An 18840-nucleotide genomic window follows, 5' to 3' on the forward strand; every position below is an offset into this window, starting at 1 on the left:
ATTGCCATAAACACATGTAAAATACTTACAAAATTATTTCGAATATTAAAAAATTTAATGTGTTCTTTAAAATAATTGACAATTTAAATTTGAAAATCATAAAGTGGTCGAAAAATTTTAATAGACTTGTAAACGCTCTTAATTAAAAATAAATATAAAATATGAAAATATTATACAGATTGATTTTTTTATTGCAATTGTTGAAATTTTTAATAAAAAATATCTTCGCTTTTTTTAAAATACTTAATTATACCCAAATTTATTCAATAATTTAATGATAATATTTTCATAATAATTAAGTGTAGTCGAAATATCGGAAATATACTGGTTTATTATTTACCCCTTATTTGAGTCGCTATAGAGTTCAGATATTTAATAAAGGTCAGGCCTCAACAATCTCATATTTCAATCATATTTGACAAACAACGTCTTGAATGCGCTCTATGTGCTTATAAAATGCAAACATTTTAATAGTATGGAACTTATCTGCTTTCGAAATCAAAACACATTTTGCGAGTACCAAATTCAATGGAATATTTATAGGAAAGAGATTATGCTGAACTATGAAAATGGAAAAAGTATTCATGTCTTCAAAAAATAAGAAACATAATGTAACTACTTTCCGAATTTCTTCCTAAACAAAAATAAACTTTTTTAGAAAAAGATTTCACACTTTATCTAAATTTATACAGTAAAACCACCATACATTTTTAGCTCTATACGAAGACCATCTTCTTCATAATCTTACAAGATTTTTACTGCCCTTGAACTGAGGTACATTTTTCGAACGATAAATTCCTCTTTAATAAGATCACCTTCATATTGTGTATGTTAACTACTAATTTCTGTTATTTTACGTATTAAAAGAAACTCTTTACATGGAACATTTAAAAAATGGTGTTCATTTGTGTTACGTCCTTTCTGTGGTCATCTTATAGAGGTTCTACTGCTTCAGCACAATGTTAATTAAAGCAGAAAATTGTTTAAATTTAAAATCTATTTCAATTTTATTCAATTTCAAATTTTTAATTCAAAATTAATTTTCTGTTTTCTATTTTTCATAATTTTTACAAATCAAAAGTCAAGAATTTTTTGTACACAAAATCATATTCAAAATCATATGCTATCACATAGATAATGTTTGTATGCACGTTCAGGGCATTTTACCTTTAGGGCATATTTTAATTATAAGTATAAAATGATTTCTTCTTAATGTTTTCTTACCTTTCATTTTTGAAGATTTTATTACAAAATTATACTTGTATATTATATTTAAAAAATTTCATTTACCTATCATTAAAATTTCTTGTATTTTTAGTAGAATTTATTCATATAGAATAATTTAAAGCAATATTAAAATTACTCTATTTTTCATCAATGCCAAATCAGAGTACACAGGATTTGTATGTCTGTATATACAAAAATTTATTTATAAATACTTAAATACTATATATGTATGTATTATTTTCAAAAATCTGCCTTATAGCACATATTCTTTTAATTGCTAGTTAGGTATATGTGTGTAGTTTTGAATAAAAGAATATTTTAAAAATTTTCTCCTTAATAATTTCATATTTGCATATTGCTCTAAATAATTCAGATATAGATTAAATTGAATATGAAGAAGAAAATTTTTTTAATTATATTAAGATAAATTTAGAAAACCAATACTCTGTTTTATCATAAATTTTGCAAATTTAGCAACAATTTCTTATTATTAAAAAATTTTTCTGAAATATACGCAAAATGAGCTGAACTTCTTTAAATGGTACTAGAGGTTTCACTTTGAATTCTGAAATAAAATAATAATTATGGTCCATTTTTTGTGTATATGATTCGACATTTTCTATTCTAATTAAGTGCATAATTTGATTTTTTTCAGTTTAGATGCAAATATTTTTAACTTCAATGTAATCAAATGCTTAAATTCTCTTAGCCTCTAATTTGATTTACACCAAAATATTTCAAATAAAAATAAAAAATTAATAAAATTAGATTTACAATTTTTTTTTTTCAAATTCGTAGTCAAATCAACTAAATTTCAAAGTATTTTGAATATTTGTAATAAAAATTCAAAATATTTTTTAACCAAAACTAAAATATTTTTATAATTTGATTTTTACATAGAGAAATTTTTGCAAAAAGTATAAGTGAATTTGATTCGTAAACAAAGAAGCTTTTTTTTATTTAGAATATATTTTTCGATCATAATTTTCGCAGTTTTTACGAATGAATATTTGGCACAATTTTTCTGGAGTTTCTCTTATTCAATAAGTTCTTCTAATTTGTTCCACAGTATATATATAGGTTGTTTCGCATAAGGTAGCAAATAATTTCAGGGGTGATTTTTCGATTAATTTCCAGAAAAAAATTGCATTTGTGGGTGTGCAGGAATACTTATTTTCGAACTACAGGCTGTTGAAAAAAAGGTACCAAATTTTTCCTGCATATAAATAAATGCTTATAACTTCCGAACCGTGCGGCACAGTGATCTAACCGTGCGACATAGTGAGTAAACCATCCATCACAGTGATCACTTGTGAACTATCGTTGATGATTTCACAAGCGATTTATTGCCCTTGATTTTCAATCTTACAATCACGTGATTTTAGCCATAGCTTTCGGAATAAATTCTGTCAAAATCACAATTTTCGTTTTAAAAACTCGAACTCTCTCGAAAACAAAACATTCATTAATACCGTTCAATAAATTGAATTGGTATGAAGTGTATGGCATTTGTGTTCTCCACTATAAAACGAATTTGAACATTTAATTTCAAAATTTTTATTTGAAAACAGGTGAACAGGTGAACAGGTGAAAACGTTTTAAAAATGAAGCAAATTTAAATTTTTTTTATACTGTACTGAAGGATTCTACATTATAAATTATGTATAGGGACTCTCAAGGGGATGATGCATTATGAGCTTATATAATTTTAATTAATCGATCAACGCAATGATTTGCATATTGAAAACTTAACACATACAATCTGTCCTTTAATTAGTTTAAAGGAAAACGAGTACAGAAGACTTAATGTATAGGGTAGATAGTGTAAAATAATATTTAAATTTTCAGCATGTAGCCCAATATGTAAATCACAGTAATACAAATGGATTGACAAGAAGATGGACAAATGGACTATCCATTATGTATATTTACTATATTTAACCCTTTCGACCCGGTTGGTACACACCAGTAACGATCAAGCATTGTATATAATTCTCTGTTGTATCATTTCATTTTTGTATGATTTGGCATATTAAATTTTAACGCAACATTTTTCATCATAGACAGTTTGTTTTATATAAAGATAATAGATCCCACATATGTGCTAATTACACTATTCGAAAGCCGGATCGAAAGGGTTAAATAATATCATATAAGAGTATATGCAATTTTTTAAAATTAGAAACAAATTATACTCGTATGTATATAAAATAAAAATTTTATATTATATATTGAAATTAAAAATAATAATTAATTTATTTAATATTTACCTAAAGGATCCACACGGAATATCATTTCAGGCAACGCTGGTGATAATATCATTGAAATAATTATTAAAAACATAATCCAAATATTAACAATTGCAGTTGTTGGATAACAAATATAAAATTGCATAACTACTGCCATATTACAATATAATATTGCTGCTGTTCCACTTACATTTAACTATACTTCCTATATTTATATATATATATATATATATACATATATATATATGTGATATATTTTAATTTTTACACTATTTCCCCTCAAACTACAATATAACAACAACAATATACACACAAAAATTTTTACTAATCTCAATATTTACAATATTAAAAAGGATATTTTTTTTTTGTTTGTTTTTTTTTCTAAGTATGTTTTTAAAAATTTTGTATCGTTACTTTGTAAATTTTTTTTTCTTTGATTTTATAATTGTTATACATTGTATATATGTACATTTTTTTTTTTTTGTAATTAAAAATGAATAAATAAAACGAACATTTTTTTGCTATTTCACGCGAAAAAAAGGCAAACCAAAGAACCAACTAAAAAAAAATCCAATTTTATGTTAGATGTCAGAAAATTTTATTTTGATAAAATATTTTTGGGTTCATTTTTGAACATTAATATTATTTTTTGTTTCATTATTAGTTTTTTTTTTTTATGTTATTACATACATATAATGTTTTCATTATAATGTATTCATTTTTGTTATATGTTTTTTATTTGTAATGTAAAAATTAACTTTTTTACGCCCGTATAAAAATAATATTGTGGAATATCGCGCGCGAATATTGTTAAGCATTTTATTTTAGTACATTTTACTTTTTGTTTTTCATTACAAAAGAACAAGCAACATGTTTTTCAACAATTTTAACATAATACATGTGTATGTAAGTTTATTGTACTGAAATTGTACTCATTTTTTTCCCTGGCATTCCAATACTAAATGAGAAAAGAAAAAAACAGAAAAAATAAAAATAACAAGAGAATAAAGAAAAATTATAGTTTGTGGTTTTATGAGGCAAAAAAAAAAAAACAGTGAGAGAGAGAGAGAACGAGTATATTAAGAAATTGAACACAACACAATCCAATTAGTCGCAATGCATTATTGAAGAAGACGAGCGACAAATGTGAGTAAAAAGAGTACGGGGAGAAAAATAAATGAAAAAATATTAATTTTTTAATTTTTTAATGTTTTTGTTTTGTGAATTGTATTGTGTTGCGAGTGAAATTGTTTTATAAAAGTGATCGAAATTATTTTATAAAAGTAAGAATGAAGAAAAGAGATAATGTCAATTTACTTCTTTATAAATATCTAGGTAGATTATGTTGTTCATTCTGTTTTCGTTTTACTAAAAATGCATATGCATATTCAAATTTAATTGTTATATGCGCAGAATTACAATCCCCTCTTATTTGCATTTATTCTCTTCATATAGGATATTTTACGAGTATGTCATAAAGGGTAAAAAAAAAACAAAGCAGAAAAGTTTTTAAAATTCGTTTTCTTCACATTTAATTTTTTTTTCTTGTTTTCTGCAATAACAAAATTCAATTGTTAAAGTTTACTGGTAGAAACTCTGTTAAAAATTTGGAACAGAGTAAAAAAAATAACAGTACTGATGATATTCAACTGAATAGCATAGTATGCTATCAAAATTTTTTCTTTTCATCTTAAATTGAACTCAGTAGATTAATTTTAACAGTATAACACTGTCGTTCCAATTCTTTCTCCTTCTATTTTTTTTGTTCTTTGTTCCCACTTAAAATTTATTATTATTTGCATTATATAGTTTTCATATAGTTTTCTCTCTTACATTGCAAAATATTTATTACTGTTCGTATTTATAGTTGTTGCAGCATTTTTTTTTTAACATTTTATTATTTATTTTAACTGTTATAATAATTTTTTTTGTGATAATTTTTAAGAAATTTTTGTAATTTTTTTTTTTTAATTTTTATATTTCCCTTTTTCCTATTTATTAATGATTTTGTTTTTTTTTTTTTAAATATTTTTCACTCACTATTTTTGTATTGTTCTTTTATTCGAAATTATTACAGTTTGTTGTCTTTGTTCTTCTATATATTTATGTTATGTTTCATTTGTTAAATGAAAATCTGACATATTGTTGTTTCCTATATTTGTGCTTGTTTTTGTTTCATGTTTTTTGTATTTTTTAAATTTATAACAAAAAAATTTTCAGATTTTGCGTTTTTTTTTTGGAATTTTTTTTTTTTGTTTATTTTTTTGCTCGCTCTTTTATTTATATTCCTAATTTATTCCGATAGTTTTTAATAACTTTTTTTATTATCCATTTGTTATTTTCTATATAACAAAAAAAAAGAACAATAAAGTTGAGGTTTTTTTTTATTATTAGTTGAAAATTGAGGGGGAGTTAAAGAATAAATTATGATTTAAATGAAAAACTATTAAAAATGTGTTTATATAACATTTAATTTTCTATGTTTATTTGTTATAGGAGATATTTTTTTTCTGGGAGATGAATGAGGTATGCTATTTTTAACAATTAATAATTATGAAAACAAATAATATTAAATAGGTTATTCTTAAAATAATTAGAGCAAAGAGTTTCAATGAAAATATTATTGATTTATAATATTATGTAGTTAAAATATTTAGTTTCGTTCCGAAGATTATTATAACTTACGAAGTAAATAACAAAGGTAATTTCTTATAAGCAATAATCGTATCAAAAACTCATATAGAAAACCTTCTACATTTAATATGCATGACTCTGAGCTTTAAACTTGTTTAAACTTAATCAAGTATAAAATTAGTGTTTTCGGACAGAAGATTATTGAGTAACGTAAGATTCAAAGACTATCAAATTCGAGAATATTAATGTATAATTAATAATTTTATTGGACGATATTATTAACAAATAAATAGATAACGTTTCAATTCGATAAGCAACAATTTTTTTGAAAAAATAATAAATTCATTTCTAATTGCATACCTTTGGGGGCATTAATTTGCAGTTCTTAGTATTTAATGTTCATAAGTAAATATTTATACAAAAATTTAAATTTATAATAATTTTTAATTGAAATTTCAATTAGGCAACGAAAATTCCCCATAATAGAAATTGAATTTTTGAAATTATTATACAAAAACCTAGCAATTAAACCGTAATAGTAAATATTTATCATAACATAATTTGATCAAAATTTCAAAATTTCACAAAAATTTCAAAATATTTACGTATTCCATAATGTAAAATATATATTTTATTAAAATTATGTTAAAAATTTTTACTAAAGGATGTGGCAATTTTCATTATTACAAAATGTTATTATTTATTTCAATTGAATAAATTTACATACTTAATATACAAATATTTAATTTTGCCAAAAAAACTAACAAAATTAATTTTTCATAATAATTTACAAACACATACGTTTGCATAGATTGTATTAAAAATAATAGTAATAGTTTTTAATAAATCAAAACCATAATTTAAAATCAAATTAAAAAATAAAAATGATAAACGTGAAAATTATGCTCTTCAAAATTTGCGTATCTAGCATTTAAAAAACACATAATTTGAAAATTTTTCAAAAATTTTCAATAAAACCATGAAACTGGATGATTTATTGATATTGAATTTTACAAATTGTTTAAATTAATTATTTTAATTATTTGGAAAATTTTATACCTTCTTGTTGTACAATAATTGATTTTATTTCAAAATCGAAGTTGTGATGCACATGAATGAGAAATTTAACATTGTATATGCATACAAATTAGGTTTAGGTATTTAAATCATCTTTTTTCTCCCTTTCCTTTGATATACAAAAACGCGAACCATTTTGTTATTCCCACAAACAAATAATATTTAGGTGAATTTTTGGAATCGTTATTTAAAAAAAAAACAAGAAAATTATGTTCAACAGAATATTTCATTAGATGTTAAGGATAAATTTCTCATACACATATTTGTTTATTACATGCAAACTTAATCATGCATATACAGAAATAAAATAATATTATAAAATATATTTTCTATACGATATAGATGTAGTCGTTTTGCAAATAACTGGTCGTGTTTAATTTCAATTACTTAAATTTTCACTTATTTAACGTTCCAAATTACTTTATAAAAGAGATTTAGATAAATTTTAATTGAATTTTATGCATTATAACAGTAAAATGTTATAATTAAAATTGCCAAGAGGAGCAATTATAATTTCAATGATGCATTCAACTATTATATAAATATGCATACATAGCTATATTGCTTTTATAAAATAATATTATACTCGCAGCTAGTAAAATAATAATATGTAATAAATTAATAATAAATTAAATTATTTCGAGCAATTTTAATATATTTATATTTTACAATCATTTTAACTAAATATCTCTTTTTTAACTCTATGACGTCAATCTTGATAATAGATGGCATTTTATTGAGGTTTTTTTCATTTTTTCAAACTTTATAAACCATTAAACCAAGTTGGAAAGACTTTCAACGCTCGAAGTTATTATAGTTTAATAAATAAGTATAAACAGAAGAAAATAAATTAAATGTATGAGAAACATGGATGACCAACATGCATGACCAACATGTATGACCAACATGCATGACCAATTTGCACGACCAACATACATGACCAACATGCATGACCAACATGCATGACCAACATGCATGACCAACATGCATGACCAACTTGCATGACCAACATGCATGACCAACGTGCATCACCAATTTGAACGACCAGCACATGATCAACATGGTATGACCAACTCGCATGGTCAAGATGCATAAACAACATGTATGTACATATAACCAACTTGCAAGATCAATATGCCTTGTCAACATAATATATGAATAACTTGCGTTTATCGACTTGCAGGACGACAGTGAAAGTTTTTTAAGTAGCTTCTCTTAGGAAGCTAAAGAATCTTTTACTAGGATAAATATTCTTCGTTTTTGTAAAAGATTCGAATGCAAAAACTTTGAGCATTAAAAATTTATTTACAAATAATAATTTTTATTACATGCAAAAAAATATTATGTTGGAAAGTGGAGAAAGCCGAATTCGTGATCTCTTTAATAAAATTTTGCAATTTTACTAATACATACATACAATATAATAATATGTATGTATAATGAATAGTAGTAAACAAATTTAAGAATTTTCAATTTTACCCAATTGAATTGGAAATATTTAAAACGAGAAAAAAAATAGAGTTGACCTTGTCAACTCTGTGATACCCGTACGAATTTGTTATCCTATGTGCGAATAACTAATGTACCATAACTAACTATGGGGCAGACTAAGGCTTTAAGTTGCCGTATTACCATATTAATTTATGCAAAATTTCAGTACTTTGTGTTATTCAAAATACTGGTTGTGCCAAACTACTATTGATGTGGTATGGCACCCACCAGAAAGAGCCAAGAAATTTTAGCGAATTTTATCAAGCACATCGGCCCTACTAATATATTCACTTGTGTGAAATCTCAATATCACAGCTTTTATAGTTTCTGAGATATAGTTAAATAACTTTTGAAGTTGTATGGCAGGTACCAGAAGGAACCAAGTAATTTCAACAACTTTTATGTGGCATATTGGCCCTACTAATATATTCGTTTGTGTGAAATTTTAATACCATAACTTTTATAGTTTCTGAGATATAGCCAAATAAATTTTGAAGTTGTATGGCAGCTACCCGAACCGGTACCCCGATCATGTCCAATTTAAATAGGGTTCTGGCACTTACTACAATAAATCATTTGTGAAAATTTGGTGAACTTAGCTCAATTAGTTTTTGAGTTATCGTTCGGACGGACGGACGGACGGACGGACGGACGGACGGACGGACGGACGGACGGACGGACGGACGGACGGACGGACAGACAAAGCTAAATCAACTCAGAATTTGACGCTGATCAAAAACATACACTTGAGTCTATATCTAACACCGTTATTTCTTAGCGTTACAAACGGTAAGGCAAATTTAGTATACCCTTCGAACATACGTTCGTACGGGTATAATAATTATATTGAATAGGGTTTTCCACAACCATATACAAATACAACAAATTTCCCTAACACCTGGTTTCAGTCATATTATTGTTCTTATTTTTTAATTTAAATCAATGTCAAAAAGATCATATAGCATTTTGATTTCTGTTTTATCCAAAATAAAAAAAATTAAAAAAATTATTCAAAATTTTCTCACTTCATTATTTTATAAATTCATCGTAAATTTTACATCACGGTACCATCTATATATAGCATTATTGGCTCAATGTTTCCATTTTGTATGTATACTTGTTTTAATGTATAGGAAATACCTGCTTATATAGAGTTTTATTTCAAATGGCAATAATTAGGTAATTCTATATACATTTTATTACCTTAGTCCATAAATATATGAACTTTTATTTTATTTCATTACATAGATCAATATATTATTTGTTTGTGTGTATAGATAAGGGAAAATTATTGGGATTTATTATTTATTTTTTGAATGAAGAAAAAAAATTTTAATTGAACAAAACATTTTCATATATATAAATTTCACCACAATTTTCCAACACAAATTATTATATATGAAAATACTTACACTATAGGTTTTGTATATTTGGTAAAAATTTTTCGGTTTTTCCACCAATATTGTGATCACTGGTTTGAATAAATTGTATAAAAAATATATATACGAATATTATGAATTTCATATATAGAGAATAAATTACGTGAATATTTTTAACAAAATAATTACCCTCAAAAACCGACACAAATAAAATTTTGTGTCAGTTCAATTAATTTCGTTATTGAAATTTAATTATCTTTTTTTGCCATATTGTTTCCATTTTTTGTTTTTTATATTTTATAGTTTTTTTTTGTTCTGTAAATTTTAAAATTAAATGTAAGAGAGGAGCAAATTTTACAATTTAAGTAATAGGTGTAACCAATAAATATTATTGTATCTATATAATAAATTATTTTTTTTATCGTAAATTGTTTTACATGACTAATTTTTATATAAAATTAATTAAGGAAATAATAATGGTATCAATAGCATGACGTAGCATGAAATTCAATACATAACTAATACTTAAGCACTGTAAATAATCAATAACCGTCATCATTTATTATTGAATATTTTATTTTTTAAACTCACATTTAAACTATAAAGTGCTACGCCACAATTAAGGCTCGTTTAGTTATATTTTTACTAAATTCACTTCTTTTATAAGTTTTTCAAAAAAATATCAAAATTTCGTGGTAATAATTTTTGTAAGGATCACATTTCACAATTAAACACCCATAATTTTCATTTGTCATGGGAAATCTTATAATCTTATAAATAAAAATCTTGTATCCAATCAAACCATTCAATAAGAAATAACAATAAAGATGAATTTTGTTAACACCAGTTTTATCCTCCGGAAAGGCAAAAAATCGGAATATTTTTAGGCTTAATATTAATATAGTAAGCTTAATAATAAACTAGATTTGCGGCTATAGTACTTATAGCTTATATGGACTTGTTTTAACACATTGTATGTAAAAATCAGAATAAAACAAATCTGCTTTGCCCAAAATTTTCCACAAATTAAATAAAAATCAGCTTTTTTTGGAGAGATACAAATATCACGATAAGAAATATTCATATTCTATCTCATTCCGGTACATACAATTAGTTATTTCTAATAAAAATCAAAGAAAAAATTATTGTATATTTTAATTTTTTCAACAATTTCATTATATATAACGATTTGTGTTAGAAGCATTGAATTTGTTAAAATTTATTTTTTATTTTGATGAAATGAATTCATTTTTAAACCCTCCCTTTAAATTCCAAATTCACAACCTATAGCAAATAATCCTTAAAATTTTTTTTTATATAAAAGAAGTGAATTTAGTAAAAATATAACTAAACGAGCCTTAATACAAACAGCAAAAAAAAAAGACAAAAAAATTCACATGTCAACTATGAAATTTTCAGCGATGCATTTTAATTTTTTTATTTTTCCTCCATTTTTTATAGAATGAAAAATACAGAAATAAAACATTCAATGACAAAAACCATTGATAAATTATGATTCAAAAGAGAAAAGAACGAAATAAATAAATAAATAAAATTGTATAAACTGTAAAAATAATAAATTTTATAAAGAATCAGCAATTTTTTATTATTTAATTTAGCAAAAAAAAAAAAAAAATAGAAAAAAAAAATTTACTTTTTAAAAGTAAATTTATTTATGAAATTCAATCAATATACAAAAAAATAGAAAATTTACTATTAAAAAAAAAATGTCAAAACTTTGATTTATAACAATTTCCAATTTATTACCGACAAATAAAAATACTTCAACCCCAGCTCCATGTATACAAAGTACTTAAATTGAATGCGTTTAGTGATTTTATAAAAACTTAATCTATTAAAACGATATTTTAATGAACTCTATTAAAAAATAGTTCATTAAAAAATAAATTATAAAATTGGAAGTCATTAAATAAAAATTTTAACAAAATTTTTAAAAATAAAATATTGAACACAAGCATTTTAAAATATTTTATTCGAATAAAATTTAAAATTCATTTTATAATTATTGTTGCCATAATAATAATTCTTTATTTTACTATTTAATAATGACCATAATAATAATTATAGTAGTAATTGTACATATTCAGTATATTGAATTAGAAACTATAATTAAAAAGCTAAAAATTCATGTACACGAATAAAATAATTGAAAAAAATTTTTGGGGTTAATTACAAGCAAATTGGTTAATAAAAATTTATTTAATTACAAAATTTTGTTATAATTAAAAATAATCTTTGGTGTTATAAAGATAATAAAAATTTTCTAAACTATGTCAATAAAATGTTCCCATTCAATAAATGTTCTCATTTAAAGAAAATAAACAATTTTTTTTTCGAATTTATTTTATTTATTATATTTAGAACAATTAAATAATATGCAATTTATGATTGCGAATGATAATGACATATACCAATTTTCTATTAGTTCTATAAAAATATGTTTATAATATACTCGTATAAACAAAAAAACAATGAAGAGAAATTGTTTAATTGAAAATAAGAATACCATAAGTATACCATAAAAATTGTCATATATTGTATATACGAGTATACCATAAGACAAACACAAGTTTTTCAAAAAATTTTATTCGAAGCCAATATCTTGCAGACGGAACAATGAAAAAATAATTAAAAATCTACAAAATTTTTTCAAAATAACTGTATCTCGCAAAATCATTTAATATTGGCACCAATTGCGGAACAAAAATGGTTTCAATTTTCGATTTTTTTATCAAACATTTCAAAACGACTCAATATTGCTCGTTCGATATAATGTAAACACTATATTTGCTTGAGAAACATTATGCTTTCAAAAACTGTATAAAATTTTATCTCCGAAAATCTTTTTCGTTTTAATTTCAAAACGGCCTTCTCGTCGTCATTAATGAATCAATAAAAATTCCTTATCCTACATCCGCACTGACTATACAAAATATACTATAATACATAAATGTATGATTTTCGCAAAATAACGCAATTAACACTTCAATAACTGAAAACTCCCAATAAAATAAATTGTGTTAATCTGGTTATCGAAAATTATTAAAAATATTTTATCATAAATTTAATTAGAATATAAGCGGGCATATTAATTAAAAATCGAAAATATTCAGGCTGGTTTACAAAAATTTTCAACATTTTTGTTTAAAACTTATTCTCGAAAATTCTCGAAAATTTTGCGAGATACATAAAATCTTGAATATTTAAATTATTTATCCTCTCCCTAATTAAAGCAATGCTTATTAAAGAAGCTGGTTATTAAACTGTTCAAATTCTGACCAAAATTAGTTGTAATTAACAACAAAAAGAAAAGGAGCAAGAGCAAAGAGAAGAAATTTTACTCGTATTACATACTACACAATAATTAAAAATATTTTATGCAATTAATTCAAAAGTATCCTGCTGAATTAAAATAAAAATATTTTAACCTTTACAATATCCAATAATTTAATTATAGTATTGAAAACAAACAATAATTGTATTTTATTAATTTTTATTACCATGCATGAATACGATAAAAAAATTATGGAATTTTTCCTGGGAAAACTCCTATAATTGAATACCAATAATAATAATTAATAAAAATTAATTATTTATAAAATTAGAAAAAAAAATAAAGTCCAATATCTCTGAATATCAAATTAATTTGGAAGGAAAATTTATTTTGAATAAAATATTTTCTAATTATTATAGTTTTCAATAGAATTTTTTTTTCCAATTTTCAATAATGATTGCCTATATTTATGTACATAAATGTCTTTATATGAAAAAAGGAATTACACCAGCTTCAAATGCCCATGATATGAAATCTAAGACAAATTATTTTAATCAATATTAGTTTTTAAAATTCAAAATATTTTATTAGAAATAAATTCTAATAAAATTACCATAATAATTATTAATTTCTCTGTACCAGACTCAGTACAATTAAAAATTCAAAAGGATTTATCAATAATCATATAGACTAATTTATTTTTATTGAGTCTAGGTATCGGACCAAAATAAACAAACAATATTTTGTTAAAATTTAATTTCTTTGAAGTTTTTCAAAATTAAAGAGTTAAAAACTAGGCTATGGGAACGAACTATACAGAAACATACTAGATCAATAATGTTAACAATCACAATTCAATGTACTAAAATCATTTTATATGAATAAATTATGCATTCCTTTATGCATACATAAATGAAAAATGAAACAAGAAACAAGGAATTAAAATAAAAGAACCGAAACATTTTTTTTTTTTTGCTTTTTTATTTAAAATGTAAACCGTGTTAATCAGAGTATAAAAAAAAAAACCTGAATTGATTTTTCATTTATTATCCTGTTTCCTGTTTTTTTCTTTTTTCTCAATTGATATTACAATAAATAAAATTGTTCTTGTTTCAATTTTTCTTTACCCTAATTGAAAAAAATGAAAAACAAATTTTATTCAAGTTAATTTATACAATATAGATTTGCATAAATGCCTGCCATACAATACAATAATAATCGTGAGGCTGAATGCTTAATTTTTTGAATGATTAAAAAATAGTTGAATTCCCAATACGCTATATTAAAAAAAAAAAAACCGAAAAATATAAAAAGTGAAAAAAAAAAAGCTTGTAATACTGCAAAAACTGCATAACAGTAATTCCCTTCTGAGAATTTTGAATAAAGTTGAAAAAAAAAAAAATTCATTTGAAAATTAAATTTTATTTAAAAATTTAAAAATTAATACTGTCAACTATAAGGTTAATATTGTTATCTCGTAAGAGAATATTTTAATTTTTTAAAAATTGGAATAAACTTAATTTGAAGAATGTTAAATTCGGCTAAGGATAAATTGAAGATACATGAAAGATGCGGTGTGTACAAAATCAATTGTAATAATTGCGATAAAATTTTACATAGGACAAACGAAGAGACCCGTTAAAACAAGACTTAAGGAACATTTAAATGAAATAAAACGTGCAAGGAGAGTAGGATTTGCCCAGATTTTCGATTCTATGGTTGCAAAACAAACGGGTCACACGATCACGGAAGATAACTTAAAGGTATTAAAAGAGGTAAAAGGAAAACACAAGAGAGAAGTTCATGAAATCATGCAGATATACAAATCAAAAAAGGACTGCCTACTGAACACGGACGAAGGTAACGCGGCTACTTGGCTCTTTAAATTAATTATTTGACCAGTTTTAAGGTTTAAAACAGGTATTAATTTAGTTTGTAAATAATAACAAAAAAAAAAAAATAAATAAATAATCAAATTCTAGATTAAGTCAGGTAGATTATATTAAGTCAGGCATAATATTCCTAATTTTAATAGATTTCAATTTTTATTGTTTGTTGTCTTAATTAGAAGAAAATCAGCTTTTTGATAAAGTGCGTATGTAGCGCACGAAATATATTAGCAAAAAATAAAAAAAAAAAGTATTTTATTCCGAATAAAAGGAAGTTTTCATAGCAATAAAAAAAAAAAAAAGAATTATATTTCGGAAAAATTATCAACCATTGAAAAAAATTTTTTTCAATTTGAAGACTTATTGGGAAATTATGGAATCAATAAGTGTTTTTGATTCTTTAAAGAAATTTTAATTATGCCTTCATATTTTTTCTAATAATGTAAAACAATTTGGAAAATTCGGCAAATTTTTATGTTGCATAATTTTACGGGAAAATGTCGCTCATTTTATCTTTGAACACTTGTTTAAATAAACTCAAAAAGGCTGAGAGCTCAATCAAATTATTTTCAATTTATTCCCTAATTTTCTGTTATCTTCTTTCTTCTGTCCTTATTTTCTATATTTTAATTAAAAATTAATAAATATTTTGTTTTCCGAACGGTGCATTGTGTTCTATTACTAATAGAATTTTGAAAATATTCACTTTTACTTTAATTACTCGACATTATATTAAATTATTTCAATTATCCAAAATTAATTTTATGAATCTTTTGTATATAACAAAAATTTATTTATTAAATTCTTAATTAAGACTAAAAATTTTTCATTATATTTTACTCTATTATATTTTAATAACACAAATTCTTTAAAAATTTTTTCATAAATATTTCCTGTAAAATCAAAAAATTATGACCATCTTCCAAAGTAAATATCTACGTGTACAAACAATTTGTATCGTATGTGATTTCTTACAAAAAATTTCCTTTGTTTTTCATAAAATTCACCTACTGACATTAAGAATAAAATTTCTAAAATATCAAAAGAACAAAAAAAGAAATATCATAAAATTTTTGTAATTTGTGAATAAACATAATAATAAAATTTTTATTTGATGGTCCTCTATAGTACCCGAAAACGCAAGTATACATATAAGTATGTTCACATTTCATAATCATGAATTATTCAATGGAGAAACATTAAAAGGTCAAACCATTAGTATGTATAGGTATGTACACACGTTTCTTCACAACAATATCCAAAATTCTAGAGGTATGTGTCCTTTGAATATTCTTATTTTCTTTTTATCAAAATATTTATAGGATCGGAAGAAGTGCCCGAATTACTTACAAATAAAGGAAAATAGCACGTAAAAGCATTTTGGCCGACTTTAGCCGAATGAATTACACCTTACAACTACATTGTACAGCACAATCTGATTATAAAATCAAAATTTAGTCAGCCATAATAAAGCGTGTATAATGATTCATAGTTCACATTTTTTCACCGAATTTAATTTCAGTTCGTATAGGGTATTAGAATAAGGTATTGTCCCAAGACAACGTAAAAGAAAATAAAATCTATAATTAAATAATATTTACTACTGCAGTTACTTCAAAATTCTTGTTTTACCAAAATTCTTCAATATAGGCTAGAAATGTGAGTGACAGACACGATTATGATTGCCGCGTGTATTTTACCAGAACAAAAAACTAAGATTTTAAATTTTATTTGTTAAAGTTAAAACAATTTGGCTTGTATTTGCATATTTATATAGGTATCTATATGTGTATGAGTTCATCATAATTTTATAGCTCTAAATATTGAATTCATTGCCCCATAAATCAATTTATAAAAAATTAAAAATTTTATTTATTTACAATTATAATTTTAAGCTCATGGAAAATTTTCTTTTTTTTTTTTTTTTTGTATTTTGATTTTATTTGCCCATAAATAACCATATGAGTAAAGTAAAGAGAGAAAAAACAAATTAATATTTATAAACAAGAAGAGAGAAGAAGAAAATTATTGATAAATTTTTATTTTTAAGAAAATTTTGTAAGTATGAGAAAAAAAAAATAAAAAAAAAAATTGATTTTTACTTTCATTGCTGATTTGTTTTTTTCTCACACTTCAATTCAACTTCTTGTTGATTTGGAATAACATTAAAAGTTTATATTTTGTATGAAAACTACATACATAATTTGTGCATATTATATACCTTATATGTATCACAGTATATATGCAGTAAGACCCGTATAACACAAACTGCCGTAAGACGAAATTCTCCTTAACACTTACTTAACTTCTTCTTAATATTATTCATATTATATTCCTGTGATTCTGTGTTTCAAATAGAAGATTATATACAGGATCTTTTGTAAACACTACTTGCAAATCATGTAGATTACAGTATGAAGCTCAGTTGGTAGACCGCCTGCCTAGAAAGCTGTAGTAATTTTTTAATAAATTTTTCTGTCTTGATTTGTTTATTCGATTACGTTATCTATCTGTTCTGCAAATTAAATGGAAATTTCTTCATCTATGAGGTAATCTGCATTATAGTTATTAGTATTAATATAAAATTTATATAAAATTAGAAATACAAATTCTATTCAAACCGAAATTTTTTCAAAACCAAACAAATTAAATGTAAACTAGTCACTGATTTTAACACGAAACACGAAATTAATTAACACGAAATCTCTCATTTTTAAATTCCACAAGGGTGTTGAAATTTTTCTTCCTCCTACAAATCCTAAACAAAAACACTAATTTGGAAAAAAACCATATCTTTTTCAGAAAATTCTGTGAATTCTTTCAAACACGAACTAACTTCATTTGTAAAATGGTGGTGTTTCATGTTTTCGTTGTTCCACTGTATAGGTACATGTACCTACAAAATATCTAAGTAAAAATTATGAAAATTTTCTTGTTTATAAAACAAAAAAAAAATTCTTTATTTATTTTCACAGAAAATTTCGAGCTCTTTCAATTGTAAATTTCAAGAAGATCCTTTTATTTATGCTCATGCATATTAATTTGACATATATTATTATATTCTTACATACAGTATGTTGCCATATGTATACAAAATTTGTATGTTCATATGAATAACCATTAATTTATACTTTATAAAGGTTATGTGTACACGCATATAAAATTTTTTTTTTTTTATTTTTCACATATTCCTATACATATAAAAAATGTGTATGACAAGGTCATATAACATATTCAATATCTTTAGTAATATTATTTTATATATCTATAGTGTTATACAAGAAAAGAAGGGAAAAAAAATGATGGAATTAAAGAAAAACATTAAGATTGATAGTGAAAAATCACATTTTATTTTTTTTTGTTTTTCTCTTTTTGTTTCTCTCTTCATATTTAAAATTGAATTTTTTTTCTTGTGTTTTCAGAAAGAAAACAGCAAAGGCAACCAAATTGAAAGAGGAAAGGAAAATATTATAAAAATAATCTGATGTGGTCAGCACATAACCGACCGCATTGTGTATTGTCAGTAAAATGAAAGTGTTACAGAATATTATAAAAATGTCCAATTTTTAGGACATTAGTAAGCTTATAGTTAACATACC

At 23.6% G+C, this 18840-nt stretch overlaps 1 protein-coding gene and 1 long non-coding RNA gene across 4 annotated transcripts in view; both read right to left on the reverse strand.

The window, feature by feature from the left end:
* Window positions 1-3870, reverse strand: part of LOC129607875 (protein eva-1-like) — a 202465-nt gene extending 198595 nt beyond the window's left edge. For 2 of the 3 annotated variants that reach the window (XM_055519107.1, XM_055519106.1), the window contains exon 1: window positions 3498-3870. In XM_055519107.1, the coding sequence (XP_055375082.1) occupies window positions 3498-3633 (136 nt within the window). In that variant the 5' untranslated portion in view covers window positions 3634-3870. The remainder of the gene's footprint in view (window positions 1-3497) is intronic. The other variant, XM_055519108.1, reaches the window with a different exon arrangement.
* Window positions 3871-4073: 203 nt separating this feature from the next.
* LOC129608004 (uncharacterized) overlaps window positions 4074-18840 on the reverse strand; it is a 43134-nt gene continuing 28367 nt past the window's right edge. The window contains exons 2-3 of the long non-coding RNA XR_008696863.1: window positions 4794-5818; window positions 4074-4434 (exon numbers count right to left, since the gene is read on the reverse strand). This is a non-coding gene — a long non-coding RNA (uncharacterized LOC129608004). The remainder of the gene's footprint in view (window positions 4435-4793; window positions 5819-18840) is intronic.

This window comes from Condylostylus longicornis, unplaced genomic scaffold, assembly GCF_029603195.1.
Source record: "Condylostylus longicornis isolate FDR11 unplaced genomic scaffold, ASM2960319v2 ptg000030l, whole genome shotgun sequence".
NCBI lineage: Eukaryota > Metazoa > Arthropoda > Insecta > Diptera > Dolichopodidae > Condylostylus > Condylostylus longicornis.